The following is a 17,187-nucleotide window of genomic DNA, read 5'->3' on the forward strand; positions in this document are numbered from 1 at the left end:
TGCAAATTATTGCATGCAGAAGACAAAGAATGAACAATTAGCCATCAATGTGACCCCCCCCCCCAAAAAAAAAAAAAAAAAGGATTAATATAACCGGGGAATACTGTCGCAGAGGCAGGGCTTTAAGCCAAATACTACAGGGCAGCCTTGCCTGTATTAAACGTCAGATCAGCTGCCTTCTTCCTGAGGCTCCCTTCAGACACTAGGTAAATCTTTCTGGGCAGCATCTGCTGATTCTTTAAATGCCTTCAAAGTGCAATGGGCAGTGCTGGAATTTCTTCAGCCATTATTTCCTTCAAGATCCCTTCTTTTATCCCTTAGCTTCATCAGGATGTCCTTGTAAAAATTATTCAGACTGTTGGGCTCGTCTCTCTCCTCACCCTAGCTCAACATCTTGTATTTCTGTTCAATCCCCAGAAACCCCCTTATCAGCATTATTCAAAGGTCTGTATTTCCCACTTTGGCAGCCAGGGAGGCAGAAGTCCTGCAGACTATAGCCTCCTTTGTTACAGAACCCAGAATAACACATCCAGGGGCAGAGGAGGAAGTCTAACAATATCTTGTTAAAGAGTATGTCAAACACATCACATACACAAAAGGGGAGATAAAAGACACTACACCAAAAACCCTCGTACTCGTGAGCTTCAACATCTGAACACTTGATTTTGCAGTGTCAGTGTGTTTTCCAGATGGAACCAGACTGACCCTTGGATGGGCCAGTATAGGTATTACCATGACCCATAAAAATAGCAGCTGCAGCCAGTCATCCTCTGCGAGGAAACACCAGCGTGATGCGCATGTGCAGTCAGGGGATCTCACAGGTATTTGTGCACGCTGCAGTGAAGCCCTGAGTTCAGTGGTGGGCAGAAACACTGTGCTTTGCACTCACTTAGTTCTTGTTCATCTTTCACGCATTCCTGTCCTTTCCCTATTCTTATTCTGATGCTATCCCTATTTGTCCCAATTCCTCTTATGTCTGCCCATCTTCCCCACATCTCTCCTCCTCTGGACCTAATCACTTTCAGAAAGCTCAGCCTGTTTCCTCTGCCTCCTAGCCTATCTTCATTCCTTCTCCTCCTCCCTTCTTGTTGCCTTCTCTTTTTTTTTCCAGTTCCTACCAAATACAACCCCCCACCTCTCTTTGGAGCATCAAGCCATGAGGGCAAGTCCATTGTATGACGCATAATTGACAAAAGAGGATCATCAGTGGAGACTGCTCAAGGGGAGTAAAATATCTGTAAACAGATTACTCAGAATCAGCTCCAATCTCTTACTTTCTCTTAGAGTTTTTGAATTCTGATGCTCATCATCATAATACTAGAGCTCCAAACACTGGTATTGCTTTCTCTGACAATCCCATAACTATAACATATTATAAAATCCAAGAATTTTTTTTGAGATATTTAAGAAAATATCTAATTTTAGCTTAGATTTGTTGTATTACTTAATCTGTAGCAAACACTAAACACTGTAGTCTAACCCACTTCATATTTATAAGCTGCTAACACTCATTAGCCTAATGTGTTACAGCTCACCCCAAACCCCATTTGATCTATGCAGTAGCTCATACAGGAAGAGGACAGTGATCCCACACCAGAAAGGCCCTGTGGATCTTGCAGTACGAGGTGTGTGAGGGCAAGGAGAATAGCATTTTCATTCATCATCCTGAAAATGTGGCAGATTGCAAGTGGGCCACAGGACAGCAGCATCTTCATACCATTTTTTTCTAATGAGAAATTACTACAGTCAGTCTTATGAAATACAGAAGTACTATTGGAAATTTAAATAGAGCTAGAGCACAAATCCCTTCCAACTCCAAAAAAATCAAGATTATCTTCATAAAGTATGAAAAGCAACAAATGCCTCGTCATGGGTGGGCATGGTATCAAAAATAACACTTAATTTCTATCCTTACTACTTCATTCTTTCAAACTTCTCCCATCTGCAGCTTAGCTAGTGGGGCAGGAGGCATTACACGTTAGGATTTTTATACTGCAAATACCAGAATAAAACTAGCACAAGCATGGTCACTGTTAACATTGGCTACCTTCCATTTCTATGAAAAGTCTTGTGTGTGTGCAAAGCCTACAGTGATGGACCTGCTGAGTTAAGTAGATTTTTTTACAGTATTATCAGTTTTCAAAATGTTATTATAAATTTCATGATTTCTAGTGTTTTTTTTAAAGCTCCAAACTGATGATGAAGGTGCAAAGAAATTCCTAGCATTATTTTTTAGAATATTGAATTTCTTATCCTTGCACAGCTGCTGAAACAACATAAAATATTACCTAAGCACAAGCAGAAAAAGTTCCTCATTAAATGGCAGGGGAGATGGAGTTGCACAGCAACCATGACAGCATCGTGTGACACAGGAGCAAATGCCATTCAGACTGGTGCCACTGAAACAGGCAGGAGAATCTAAAATCTCCTTATTCCTTCCTGATCCCCCTCCCCCCCTCCCCACATGATCTGTTCCTGAATGAAGGGCACACACATTTTTCATACATCTGAACGCCAAAAAACAAAAAACAAAAACAAAAACCAGTGACATTCTTCTTTAAAGGGCTTTTCATTTTGCAGCCCACCTCATTAGTTTTTCAGGGACCTGACTCATCATTCTGAATGTCAGTTCTGGTCATTTTCACAGTCTACAGGCTTTGACCTGTTAAATGGAACAGTCAAACTGTCTGCTTTTTCCCTTAATTTTAAGGAGTCCTGGAATTCCTCTCTGATATTTGTCGTGTTCTGCAGCTTCATTTCTGTCAAATGCAAATGGGCTGAAGTCGAGCTTACACATGATGTGGCACTTTCTCTGCTATGGTAAAATGCAAACAGTAGGCTGGAGTTTCATGTATTTCAGTTTGTGAGCGTGTTCTCTCTCTCTTCAGTGCTTTGCTTTGGTTCATGTATTGCTTAACAAAACAGTAACTGGCACAGAACAGAGTGGTGGATTTCTCATTACATTCATCCCACTGCTCATTGTAATGCAGTCATTGTCTGTAGATACACAATGCCAGCACATGAGTTGCCAGCAAATGATTTTCCAATTATTGCTCAAGCAAATCTATGAAATTAAATTCAAGTATGATTTCATGTAACAGTTAAATTATATAACCACCTGTTTCCTCTCCATGAAGAGTAGTGTTTCAGCTCTCCTTTTTCCTTTGTTAATTTTTATCTTCCTACTTTGCACTAGTGAGTATTTGGTATGGTGTTGTTTTCCTTCTGGCAAGGCGATCTCTCTGCTCCAAGGCAAATACTGCAATGCAATTGCCAAAAGACCTCCATTCCTGAAAGTATGTTCCAAAACATGCTTTTTCATCTTGTTTGTTTAGAAATGGCTCCCATGCCTACATCTTTTCATATCTGACCTTATAGTGCCCCATTGCATGGGTAAACGGAGTGATTGATCACTAGCAATCAAGGACAGACGTTACGGTTATCCATAAGGAGACCAGGTACACAGACGTGTTTGGCTTCCATCCAGTCAGCAATGTGCAGCTATCCCATTGGCATAGACATACAGAGCTAACCAGCTACCAATATTTTTTGATCCTATCATTCAAGAACAACTTTATATATACAAATTGGGCTCCACCAACATTTTCCACATTTTTACTTAGAATAAAGTCTTTTTATTTGAGACACAGAAATATGGGACTATAGAAGTGACATCTTAGTCCACAAAATCTAATTATGTGCTATCACGCACAGTCACATCATCTAATCTCTCTCAAAAATGATCAAGGCTTATTTAAAGATACTTATTTATTCCCCCTCATTATTTCTGTTCACTACTCTTCTAGTAATTCAAGTTGTTGATGGTTAGAAACGTTATAATTTCCAGTTTAAATATACTTATGATCAGTTTATACCCATTTGTTCTCTTGGCAGCATTGTTCTTTAGTTTAAATAGCTCTTCTGTAGTCTTTGTATTTACCTCACCTCCAGTGTTCTTGTATGTCAGCTAGGCATGTGCATGGCATGACAGGAAATAATGAAGCAGTATATATTCAGGTATAATGTCCATATCCTCACTTTACCTTAAATAGATTATAAAGTCATTTTGTGTCATTAAAATGTAAGCATTCTTTCTTTAAGCAGGATGATCAATGGAGTTTTTATAAGAGCTGCACTAGTTGTATAAGTACTTGTATTAGGTTTTATTATTTATTTAGTAGGTTTTATTAGTTGTTATGCAAAGCAAATACTTCAGATGCAACAGAAAAATAGGGGTAATGGAAACCTAGGGTGCTATTCTGAGTCTGGATTTGTAAGTTGGGAAGGAATGAGAGAAACTAAAGTGGGTAATGGGAGGGAGCAGTCAACAGAGTGCTGGGAAACCATCCCAAAGGATGAGAGGAATCTGAGGCTGTTTGATTAAAACATATGAAAAGGCAGTGGGAGCAGGAGGGAGGACAAGAAAAAAAGGAAAAGAATCATGAAAAGTGGATAGCTGATGATAATCCAAGGACATTGGGTTCAGACGTTGTGAAAATGGCTGCTTGTCCTGCAAAAGGATGCAATTTTTTAGCCTCAGAAGCCATTGTTATTACTGTAATCATGCCCATAGGAAGATGAACTTGTCAAGCTCACTGGATTCACATAGCATGCAGTCACAATTTGGTAAATCAGTGATGTCCCAATAACACTGTGTGTAGCTTAATAAAGTGATTCTAGCCCAATTTATATCATGACTTTAAGGCCTCTGCCTATAATACATAGTAGTTGTCAAACCCAGACCTTCTTTAGACATGTGTTTTATCTCAGTTAGCATTTTTTTATTTTAAAATGCCATTTTTTTAATCTGGAAAAGTTAATTCAAGGCATATGAAGAGCTGTACGCTTTTGGAAAGTCAGAGCAGTGAACACAGAAATGTATGTGGCTTTGCCAAAAGGAAAACTAAATAATTTTCTATGGAAATGTTCCTGTGCTGATTGAGATTAGCTTCCAAGGGAAAATTCCCATCTTGTGAATATCAGTGTTTTTGTGGTAGGAGCTAAGGTAATAAATATGATTGTGCGAGGTCAGAGAGAGGTGTTCCTACATGGCAAAACAGCCACGTCAATCACGATAACAGTGGCTCTCCTTCCCCTCTCTGCTAATCTGTCACATGGAAAGACAATGCTGCTAGCAAAGTCCAAATCCTCTTAAATCCCAACATTAGACCGTAAAATAAAATTGAAGTCATCAGATTTAAGCACAGGCTGCATACCGAATTGCAGAACTGCACAGTTTCTACAGCACGGTTTTGCTAGACTGCACAGTGCCATGTAAGAATTACATGCCACGGTGTCATTAGGTGTAAATGGAACTGCATTATCGTTTACCTGATAAGGTTCTGCTACCTAAAATTATTTTAGAAAATCCACACCTGACTTTGCTGTACCCTTTACTATACTATGTCAACGGTAGCCACACTAAAGATCTAGGAGGCTATATCAGATCAGTCCTAAAATAGTGCTAGACGGACTGTGTCTGTATATGGCACATTTCTGCTCCTTCTGCCTCTACCTCAAACACTCCTGCCTTTACACTCTGACAGGGATGTGCCTAGCCATTTGCAAACAGAAGCACAGAGGTTTCACTCAGAAAAGCTACTTGCTGTTTTTTAATGCTCTAATTCATAAACATGCTAAAGATCACTTCTGATGACTTACATGAGGTATATCATAATTAATATATATCATAATAAAATCTACAATGTGAGGGGTGAGAGGGATACACTTAGCCTCCTGGCACTCAACACAATTGCAGCAGCAGGAAGAGTTAATTTTGGAAACTCCTGAGTAAAGCAACTGACACAGGAGAAGGCATTGCAAATGCATTTGCTGTTTTCACAGATACCTCTCTTAGGGTGCATAAGCAGGCAAAGGCTTTTGGATGTGCCAGCATGTCCCGTCAGCCGTTTGTTACAGAATGGAGGGTCTAGCAATCACGCCACAAACAGCTGCACAAATAGACAGCAATCTAGTAGCTTCAATTTTCTGTTTCATAGTGCTGTAGCAGTACTATTTTTCCACAGCACTATTTTCTATTAAACAATCTACCTTTCTCCATAATAACATTGAACAATTAAATCTAGATTAAGAGTTAAAACAATGAAGACACAATTGTCTAAATAGCTGCAATATCTCTTGCACTATGAAGATAAACAAAGATTAAAAAACAGGTATTTTGAAACACTTGAGTAATTTCTTAAGCACTTCTTTCTAGGTATTTTATTGCTTTTGTAATTGGAGTCACAAAAATGGGGTAGAAAAGGAAATAATTTGTGGATTTTCACAAATCTCTTCCCTAGAATTCCAGTGGCTCTCTTCTCAAATTATGCAACACCTTCTCAAATTTTTGCGTATTTTAAAAATATGAAGTAATCTGCTTTGTTACTCTTTCTCGTTGAATGCAGTGGCACCATATTTCAAGACACAGCTCCACAGACTCTCCTTTATCAGCTGATTAGGAGCACATAATGTTTCTGGAGCAGGAGGTAAAAACAGAACTTACAGCCCCTTTACCTTTACCTTCACAGTTGAGTTATATCACTTTCTGCATAAAGCTCATATGGCTCACATGCGCTGAAAATATTAACAGGAGAGGGAGGCACTTGATGCAACAAAGAAAAACATTAAATTAAATAAAACCTTTCCACTTTCCATCGCTTTGCTAAAACAAGTCTTCTAGCAGATGCTGATATTCTGAAGTGGTTGGCAGCTTGAAATGAGTTTATGGGAATCAGAGAGCAAAAATGTGTGGCTAGGAGACAATATTAAGCCTCCGTTGAGGTTCTTTGGGGAACATTCTTCTGATGTCCCAAGCGTCCACAATGGACTAGAGAAGATACAATCCCTACCACTGGAACATAAAATCACTTCAGCAGTGTATATAATAAAAAATCCAAGTGTCATATGGAACATGACGGCCAGGAACAGGACTTTCGTATTATCATCACAAAGCGATGACGTTCTTTCCAAGCGTATAGCCCATCTACAAAATCCAACCCATGCAGAGACCATTCAAGGGTTGGAAGCTCAGAGGAATGAGTCACTCCTAGGGAGTGACTGTGTGGGTTGGGATTTTAACTCTCATTGTTTCTCAGTGTACAAAATATACACAACATAAGCCAAATATATTGAACACTGCTGTAACGAACCTCTCTTGTTGATTGCTGTCTGAACAGGGCTTTAAAATAAAAGTTACAGTTATTTAACAATGTTTTGCAGCTCAGCAGGGGCAATTGACACTGATCTTGACTAAAGTAAAGTAGATTGATGAATGTAACTTTACTGGAATGGCTACTTATGTCATGTTCACTCCATAAGGGTCTAGTTCTGTCTGCAATACTGAAAGGTTTAGATCAATTATTGCCAAAGGCCCACACTGTATGCTGGTTACTTTCTGAAGCTAAAGAAAAAATGTTGTCCTCCACCTTAAAAATGTAAGTACAACTGTTCTTTAAAATAATGGAGATTTTATTGTGAAAATGGACGTCCATCAACACAAATCCATCATCCCTCATGTTCCTCATACCCACCACTAAGTCACTTAGCTATATTGCAGGATCAGAAGCCGTTTCTCAATACCATATATTGCCTCAGACTTTACAAAGCATATGCATGCTATCTGAGCTTAAAACAAATACCAGGGTAGGCATTTGAGCATGCAAAAATATCTAAGAAAAGGTTTAGACTCCTAAGCTTACATGATTCATAGATGGGTACATCAACCACTCCGGCTTTATTTTCTATAACAACTCTCAGAGAATTAAATATAGATCTAGAAGTCTGCAAGCATGAGCACACTAATTACTGATAGGCAAACTACGATGTAAATCTACATCATGCTTACAGTCACCAGTGAATGTAGGATAGCTTATCCTTAACTGAAAGAATAAACAGCCTCTTGCTTACCACGGGGTAAAAGAAATCCCAGAGCTAACTACTGCGACAGAAGTTACATATTGCAAAGGATCCTCACTGACCTTGCAGTAACTCATCTGAGCAGCCATATCCTACATCAAGTGTTGTTTTTCTGTACAATCTTGACCATGAGCTATAGTCCCAGATGAGTTTCCAGAGAAGGCAGGACTGGCCTCTCAGAACATTTGACAGCATAAGCTAATTGTGCCTACTGTGCAGAATATTTCTATGTTTTCAGGGCAGTATATAAGGAAGATGAATGCCAGTGTTATGTAACACATACCCTTGCTTCTTACCCAGTAATTACCGGGAGCAGTTATAGACTCATTTTACAGAGAATATGGTTTATATTTATATGAGATTAACTTGTCCTCAATCTTATTAAATTTAGAAATACGATGAAAAAGCCTGCACTACTACTTCTCAGACATGTTTGTAAAGTGCTTTAACATTTAGAGCACACTAAATGCTAAATGCTAAATATCTTTATGTCAGGCTAAGTGCTAATGGTGTACTAGGGAAAATGGTAGTGCTGTAACATTGTTAACGTTCAGAAACCAATGACTAAACAATTCTTGTTTCTTTCAGCATAGCACAGCTAAAAACAACTGGTAACACACAGACGCATCTAGCCCAGTATCTAGAGAATAAAGATAAGTTTTTTTAATTACTTCTGATTTCAAATTTCAGTACTCTGGAAAGACTTCCACACTCTCAGGTATTATTCAAAATTAGATGCCATATTCTAGGAGCACCAGGTAAACTTCAGCTACTGCTGTGCAGTACAAACAATAATGTGTTTTGCTTAATACTCCAGTGAAATACTGCTTACTCTACTTCAGATCGATTTGCGTTTTAGTGTGGGAATTCTACAAATGTGTTTTGACAGCCTGAAATATTGCTTTTCCCGCATGGACAAATGTCAGGAAAATTATCCATCTGCATTCAGAACGGCACCCAACTGCACTCCTGCCTCCAATAAGATGGTGCCTGATGTCATTCAGACAAAAGGATGCATTCATTTCTTTCCCAGGGTGAAGCATGAAGTATTTGTAAGTGACAACATATTTATCACTCTGCTAGTGCCAGTTTCATCCTCGTGTCCTACTATTTTCCTCAAACTGTTCAGGTATGCTGTTTTGAAATCTTACTCACTAAATGCTTGCATTCCATGCTGTTTAATCCATCCAAATATTACTGCGTTTGACTGAGGAGTTTCCACAGGTTTTAAGTAAATGGAGGAAGTTCCATGTAATTATTTATTTATTTAGTCTCCCAGAGAACACGACTGCCCTTAACATGGATCGATAGTAATTTCTCAGTAAAAACCTAGGTTTCAACAGAATGCCCAGTCAGAAATAAGTGGGCATCTTCTGAAAGAATCTCCCTTACAGATGATTAAACTCAGTAAACAACTTGTTAAACAGATACTACCATGTTTACCTACCACAAAGCAAGAAAGCAAAAACCGAGAATCATCCCCAGGAACACAAAAGACACAATTACTCTTTTAATAATTGTAAAAGCAATAATATCATGTTTTGTACCTTTGACTACATATACTAAGTAAGTAATGGTGCACAGTAATCTGAATATCAAAGAAATACTGCAGATTTTTGCTGCTGCTTATGCCTGTTCAATGCAATTCTGATTTTTTGCATATGTCCCATTTCATCCCGTCATGGCAAATCATGTTTTGTCAAATAGCATTTTTTAATTCAGCTTAAGTCCAGTCACATGACACACATTTCAATTCACTTAGTATGAAAAAAAGCTCTCTGTAATTCTCGTGATTTTTAAATGTGAGCGGATGCATCAGACTACCCAGCAACTTGCGTTGTCAGGTTTATTACATTTCAAGCATGTTTTCACTTAAGATCTTCATTAGTGATTTAAAATACTATTCCCCTTTGCTTTTAATTTACAACCCACAAACTACTGAAGTGTTGGTTTTCTGTTTTTTTGAGTGAAGTGATTGAGCTAATGCTAATGGAAATTATCAAGGCATACCACTGCAGTATTAGACACCCTTAAGTTTCCAAAAAGGCTGAGAAGTACTGCTGTGCCACTTATAGCCTGTTTTGTGAAAAGTAAAAGTTTTGCAAAAGAAAGTAGTCAAATTTTCCTTCTACCCTGCTGTGATTAAGCCTCGTTTCAGTTCCACACATGGGATAAAAAAAAATAAATATGCAAATTACGTTCTGTAAGTATGGCTATACATCCAGAAAGACAGAGAGTAAGGGAAAGGAGGGGGAAGAAGAACAGAAGAATAAACTGCTTTACCTGATACTGTACAACACTTTTCCAGTCTTAGAAATCCTCAGTAACTTGTTGTCTGTTGTGACATCATGGAAGTTTGCGCCTTTCTCATTGGCAAAGAATAAATCTGGTTTCCAAATAGAGTCCAACATAGATGGATCCAGATCCAGGGAATCATCAGGATATTCACTGTAAGCCAGACGTGAGTCGTTCCACTGCTGTCTCAAAAAAATGTTCACTCTGTAGTCCTACAGAAATGCCATGTAAAAAGGTTACTAAGCCACTTACCAGAATTAAAAGCCCACTTTACCTTTGTCTATGCTCTTAGGCTTCATATAGTGCCAGTGCTATAGCAAACATTTGTGTTATCCTTTGAATGTAAGAGTTGTCATTTGAAAATAAAGCAGTGTAAATACCAAACAAACGCAACTGGTACATTTTCCACATCCAATTTACTTCTGTAATGAGGAAAATATTAACTGAAACCTGAAACATTAAATGTAACCCTCTTTTAAATGTTACGGATTAACACAGAGGTACTTAGAAAATCAAAAAGCATTGCTGTTAGCTATATACCATTTCAACAAAATTCTATGAAACTACTAATTTAAATAAATTGCTTGCAATATGTAAATCAATTATTTCTAATGTACTCATGAATACTTGCTAATACCAATAAAACCAGATTTGTACCGAAGAAATTAAATCAGCACTTCTTATTTACTGTTTGTGTCCTTTTTCTGTCTACCGTATGCTTTTCTCTGTATGTTCCTCCATTCACTCCTCTCTCTCTGCATCCCATTAAAATTGTTCTAATTGCGTTCTTCTGCTCAGTGGTCTGTTAGTCACAACTGGGAAGGGAGTAATTATTTAGAGGTTCATTTAGAACCAGCATTAACACTGTGTCAAGAACTGCCTATTAAAAGGGAGTGTGAAAAGAGCTTTTAGGTCTAATCCAAAAATCCACTAGAGGCATTGGAAAAATGCTCATGCTTGCTCTGCTTATCCTGAATTTCCATGGTCAGCAAACAAGAGCTTCACCTTCCCCAGCTTCCCCTGCTATTATAGTGTATTTACTTAAATTACTAAATTTCCTAGCCAGTGAATGGGCTCTTAGAAATACACCTACTCTTCATCTAAAAGGGAAATATTTAAGAGTACTTATACAGATGATATTATCTGAAGGAATATGGTAGCAAAACAATTTTGTCCACTGTACAGCCCCGTTGTATTTAGGATTTGTTCTGTGGCATTAAAATGGCAGCGTTGTACTTTTTACTTGGAAAATGTATGAGTTGTCGTGTGTTTAGTTAGTACACTGAACTGCATATTCTAAAGAATTTATCATCTTTGAAAAGTAAGTAAATATTATCGCTCTGACTAAAGATGCAGTAAACTGCCTGCCCAATATGCAAACTCTTTTGAATAAGCCCCTCCAAGCATCAGAATTTCCCACCGTTTGTTTAGTAGGTTCATGATGAAATGTTCTGCTGCCTAGACAGAATATTTCCAGCAATTCCATCATACAAACTGATGCAGTGTTTGAAACCTATGGGATGATGTTTCATCATCCTAGCAGGAACATGTTTTTGCTGCTTTCTTTATAATTTTTGTTTTTCTGGTAGGTCAAAACATGAGTAGCTACTAATCACAGAAAGACAGACCTAGCAATGATCTCAAGAATAATCCTATATCTATTTTTCATAACCCCTTTTTTTGCTGTGGGGTGGTTTCATACGGTTTAAGATCAAATAGCTGCTTTGAGTTCTGAAGTTATAAAGTATCTTCACATTTTGTGAAGATACATCAGTCCTAAAAATTCATTTCCTTGCTTCCCAGTTTTAGAAAAAGAGTTTGTCTTGTAAGTGTATGTGGGACAGTTTCAGTTATAAAGCTAGGAAAACAATTTTAATTCTATAGAAAAGAAGGCTGGAGCTGTAATCAGAGATCGCTGATAGAATAAATTTACTATAACTCGTTGTGCAACTGCCTTTTATTTTTCTTTGAAATAGGAAATAGGGGTTTTTCCTTTCATGCCATAGAAATCATAAACCAGTCAAATCACCAAATTCTTTAGAAAGATCTACAAATAAATGTGCTTTCATGAACTTCAGTAGTTAGTGATTTATGTAACAAAAAATCAGTCCGAAAAATCCTTGTTCAAAGAGCTTGCATATGATATATATTATACCAAAAGCACAAATAATGTCAATAGGGTTACACTCTCTTCTCAACATATATCTTTATAAATATATTAGACCCATCACATTGATTAATTTAGAAATGCCTTCTCCCTGCACACATTGTTGTTAGAAGCGAAATAGCACTGCAGCTTGTATCTGATGGGCTTTGTTTATAGGCTTGATAACAAAAAAATTGAAATTGTAATACAACATGAACCTTTTTAAAGCCATCCTTACTTTTTTCTCCTCTGCTTGTGGTATAAGCTGCTAAGAGGAATGTATATTTACACCATGAGGCATAATCATGTGTAAAATTTTGAGTTTACTTTTTCCTGCGCTAACATTGTAACTATCTTCCAAAAAAAAAAGACCTTCTAAGAATGATATCACAACATGGAGCTCAGGCAGACTGCTGTGAGGATTATGCGAGTTCCTTCAGGTGGATGTGGGTGGATTGTAGTACCGTACTCCTACACTACCATGAGTACACCTGCTTCACAAATTCTTTCTGACAGAGTCACTGTTCTAAATGAGAAGTACGGACCTAAAGCTTCAATCTCGTTTGCAGCACTGGTACTGGCAATAGCTCAAGGCAACTCATATGAACTATTTTCCTCTGTTCTCAAGCCATGAAATCAAGGTAATACTAACACTCCCAAGGACTGTTTGTCTGATTAGCTTTATTAGATTTATCTGAAGATTTAGGACTTAATCCACAGATATACTGAGTTTGTATTACAGAAATCTAGAGAGAAATATCTTTCCATTCCCCTCAAACTGGGCAAAGTCAGGGATCTCAGCTCTGTGGCCACCAAATTAACTGAGAGCGAAGTTCTGGGTCCCTGTAGCTGCAGGCAGCAGGGCTGTGGGAGCCCTCTTTCCTCCTCAGTGCTGTTTTCTACCAGTGAACTGACTCCCATCTTTTTCCTCCCACCTTCTCCAATGGCTTTAATCACCTGGGTGTTGAGTCAGATGACCGAGTCAAACAGCAGACTTAGCTGGCCCTACATGCATAGCAGAGGCTTACCAGAGAAACAGCACCCTTTCTGAACCCTAAATATGAATACTGACTGAAAAAGAGTGGTTTAATCATCTATTGCAAGGTCATGCAACAGAAAAGTAGTTGGTCACCCATGTACCTAAGTATGCAAGGTGGCCCCAATGACTTCATTGCGACTGTCTTATATAGTTAAAACTATATACTTAAGTTACTGAATCAGAATCTAGCAAGCTGATTTATAAAATGTTTTTTTTTCCAGTGGGAAGATACAAGCAGGCAGCCAGCCACAGCAAAGCTCTATTGCCCCTGAAGTTTTAAAAAGAATCACAAAATTTTCTGCTAACTTGAGTACCTAAAACACAACTACAGTTTAGTCCATTTATCCCAGTAGAGAACTTGCTGCTTTGTGTCAGTCACTGATTATAGGTCATAACAACAATAACAATGTCCTCACAGTTAGTCATTTCTATAATTAACAATTAGATCGTCAATGCACAAACTCCTCTTAGCTTCTCCTACAGCTGATAACTGAAAAATCCTGGTCATTAGCAACACTGAACATCTGAATTCTTTGGGACTTTGCCCAGCCTGATGTAGATTTATCATCTGTGATATGCAACCACAGTTATGCTGTACAGTGAATTTTCTGCTGAATGCTGCATGTGTGAATGCTTCCAAAAATAGATACAGAGTTTACTGGCTTATGGGATAACTATTTTATTCAGGAATAGATTTTTCTCTTTCTCTGCAAATTAGGGGTTTAAGGAAAAACAGGTGGATCAATGAAGAAAATTTCTTGACTCTGATCTGGCCTTTTTTACTATTTTTATTTTGGTATAATATACATCATTCTAACATGTAGGAAAAGTGTTTATTTTGGAGCAAAATAATCGACTTCGATACTGTTGCATGGGTGCACTGTAGTGCAGAAAGATTAGTATAGATGCCTGTTTTTCCTAACTCGTTGAGGAAAACTTGCAACAAAACTCATGAAGACTGTGGAATTCATCTATCAGCACAAAATCCTGCTTTAATTCTCACAGAAGAATTTTAGTTTTTAGGAAAATACATTGGGCATCGGAATTGTGCTGGCCTTTCACAAAGGGATGAATTTAACCCAAGTGTTGGTCCCAATGAAAGAACCGAAGCTACTTCTGCTAATGTTATAGAGAATACGGCTTACTGAATTTGGTAGGACTGGGACATTAATCCTGTTTGCCATGTTCATTTCTCCCCCTGAGAGCAAAAGAAGTTTTCATCTCCCAGAGTTTCCAATAAGCTACTGTAGCTCTTCCAGGTTGTATTCTGAAAATGTCCCTTCAGTACATATATAGGGTTTCACTAAGTATTCCTGTACTCTGAGACAGGAATGTCTCTTTTCGACTTACAATCCAATGTTTTAAAGGAATCTTTTAGTTTCATGTCATAGCCATCAAGAGAATGTTATAGACAAAAATGAAACCCAGGAGTCAAACAGAACTCATTATTTGTCACAAAGGATGCCAACATTTTACCATAAGATTGCATCTAGTTCAGAAGAAGCAAAGTAGGTGGAACAGTAACTGATGTTTGCCTCTCAGAGCAGTTTTAAAACATCCTAAAACTAGTCATACTAGTCATTAAAGAAGTGACAGCATTAAGAAAATCAATACCAAATCATTGAACAGCATTTAAGAGAATTCTCCACAGTTTTGGCAAATATTGTGAACCAAGCCAAATAAGAAAGCCAACAGTCTTTGTTTTCAGCTACTTGAATGTTTAGCTGTTTTCAGCAGAATGTGTTAATGAACATTGGAAAGGTACACATTAACATATTTGATAGACGGTAAAATGCAATGAGGGGATTTAATCAAAGCAATGAAGGAGTCTAATTAATGCAATCAGCATTAGGTCGTGCAAATATTTTCATTGAATGCCATCTTGTAAAGCCAGTGACGTGCAGGATTTCTGCTGCTTAAAGCTATGCTGAGCTCTCTACGAGCTAAGACAGACAACAGACACGGCTGGGGGAAAAAAGGCTACACTCATCTTTTCACCACTCTTTAAATGCAGAAAATAAAATTAAGCTTTCCAAAAATCGGAAAATTATGTCTGTTGAATATTACAAATTACATCAAAATATATTTTTTCAGTCATTTTTAACTCGAATTTATTTTTCTCACTAAGATGATTTTAAAAGACTACAGATATATACACATTAAGAAGTTGTTTGTTTACTTCATAGCTGTATATTTTACAGCTGTCTTTCCTACATTATCTAAGAAAATAACTTGTCCTAATAACGACTTACCTTTTATCTTTGGAAAACGTTAAGTTATACGATTTTTTAAAATAAAATGATTAAGAAGCACAGGACTTGTGTTCCTTGCACATCTCTTTCTAAAATGGCAGTATCAGTTAAGATTATATTTAAATTAAATATTTAAATATTAAATTAAATACTTAAATTAGGCTAAATAGTTACTCTTCCTTCAGAATGCAAAGATCACGTGGCAATATCTATCCCGTGATGTAAAGAATCAGCCCTTGGTATACCACAAGTCCTTTTATAGGTAGCAAGTTCATTGGTTATTACCAAGAGTTCAGGCCTGACTAAAGGTGCTAAGCACCTTCATTGCCTCTGGCTTCAGCAAACACAGAAAGACTTCGGCACTGTATAGAAGTCCTCATAAAACAGAGCAGTGAAATCTCTTTGCAATTGCTTCATAAGTGTCCACAGCTCCTTTCCTGAGGCTATGCACGTAACTCTCACAAAATGAGGCATATTCCATGCAGACTTGAAGAATCCAAAACCAAACTGGAATGTGCCACTAGTCTCCTTTTAGAATGTGTTTAACCCGCTTCTTCTACACAAACACCTGGTAGTTATCGTTGCTTTATCACATTACTATAAGAAAGCCCCCAAAAACCTCTCTGAGGATTAACACCAGCTGCCAGGTGTATGCATGCTTGAATAAGTAATTGGGTTTTTTGCTTCATTGTTTGAAACAGATAATTTAAAAACTCAGCATTCTTTCAAATGATTTTTCCCTTTTTCTTAGCAAAATTTAAAGAAAAACGAAAAATTGTTTCCAGACCTTTCCAAAAAATCAGTTAGATTAAAATGTATTTCCATTTTTTATCTCTGACTTCTTCAGTCTTAAAATTTAGCAATTTTTAAAACTAAAATCTGATATCAAAATAAATTGAAACATTTAAATTTTTAAATATCACAATGGAAACCCTGATTTTGCTATTTTGGCACTTTTTTGGCTGAGAGTGAACTTTGAATTTAGTTAAAATACACATTTCAATTCCCTGGAATCCCATAATTCCCTAATATCAGTTTACCCTTCAAATTTCCTTGGTCTCCTTTGGCCAAAGTTATGCATTCACTTCAGTTCCTGATGTGACTACAATTCATACAGAAATAGTTGAGTCAGTTTTAAATAAGAGAGTTCAGTTATCTACATCAGCATAGCCTGAGAAGTCTATAATTCAGCATGCGGTGCAAAATGCACACAAGATGCCGAATAAGTACTAGGCATGCAGTCCCAAAGCTGAACTCCACTATTCTGCATCTTCAATGCTAACAAGACTGGGAAAGCTCCCTTGGGCTCTCTCTGTTTGCTGCCATCACAGTCACTACAGACTGTGGTACAGTCACTACAGATATACCTTAAGGCTTGATAATTAAGTTTGATAACTTGCATATCTCTTTATACTGCTATTTTATATTTCTTTGATTTTAATTCAGCTGGTAGATTTTCAGTAACTTAAGAACTCAGTGTCCCCATATCTACAGCTTCTCTGTTCTACATCACATCCCACTCCTTCACAAGATGGCTT

The 17,187-nt window shown here is 37.5% G+C and overlaps 1 protein-coding gene across 7 annotated transcripts in view; it reads right to left on the minus strand.

Moving 5' to 3' along the window:
• Window positions 1-17,187, minus strand: part of GLRA2 (glycine receptor alpha 2) — a 133,803-nt gene that overhangs the window by 91,277 nt on the left and 25,339 nt on the right. For all 7 annotated transcript variants that reach the window (XM_009683632.2, XM_068919737.1, XM_009683631.2 and 4 more), the window contains one exon: window positions 10,201-10,424. In XM_009683632.2, coding sequence (XP_009681927.1) covers window positions 10,201-10,424 — 224 coding nt within the window. The remainder of the gene's footprint in view (window positions 1-10,200; window positions 10,425-17,187) is intronic.

The sequence above is a fragment of the Struthio camelus genome, chromosome 1 (assembly GCF_040807025.1).
Source record: "Struthio camelus isolate bStrCam1 chromosome 1, bStrCam1.hap1, whole genome shotgun sequence".
Lineage (NCBI taxonomy): Eukaryota > Metazoa > Chordata > Aves > Struthioniformes > Struthionidae > Struthio > Struthio camelus.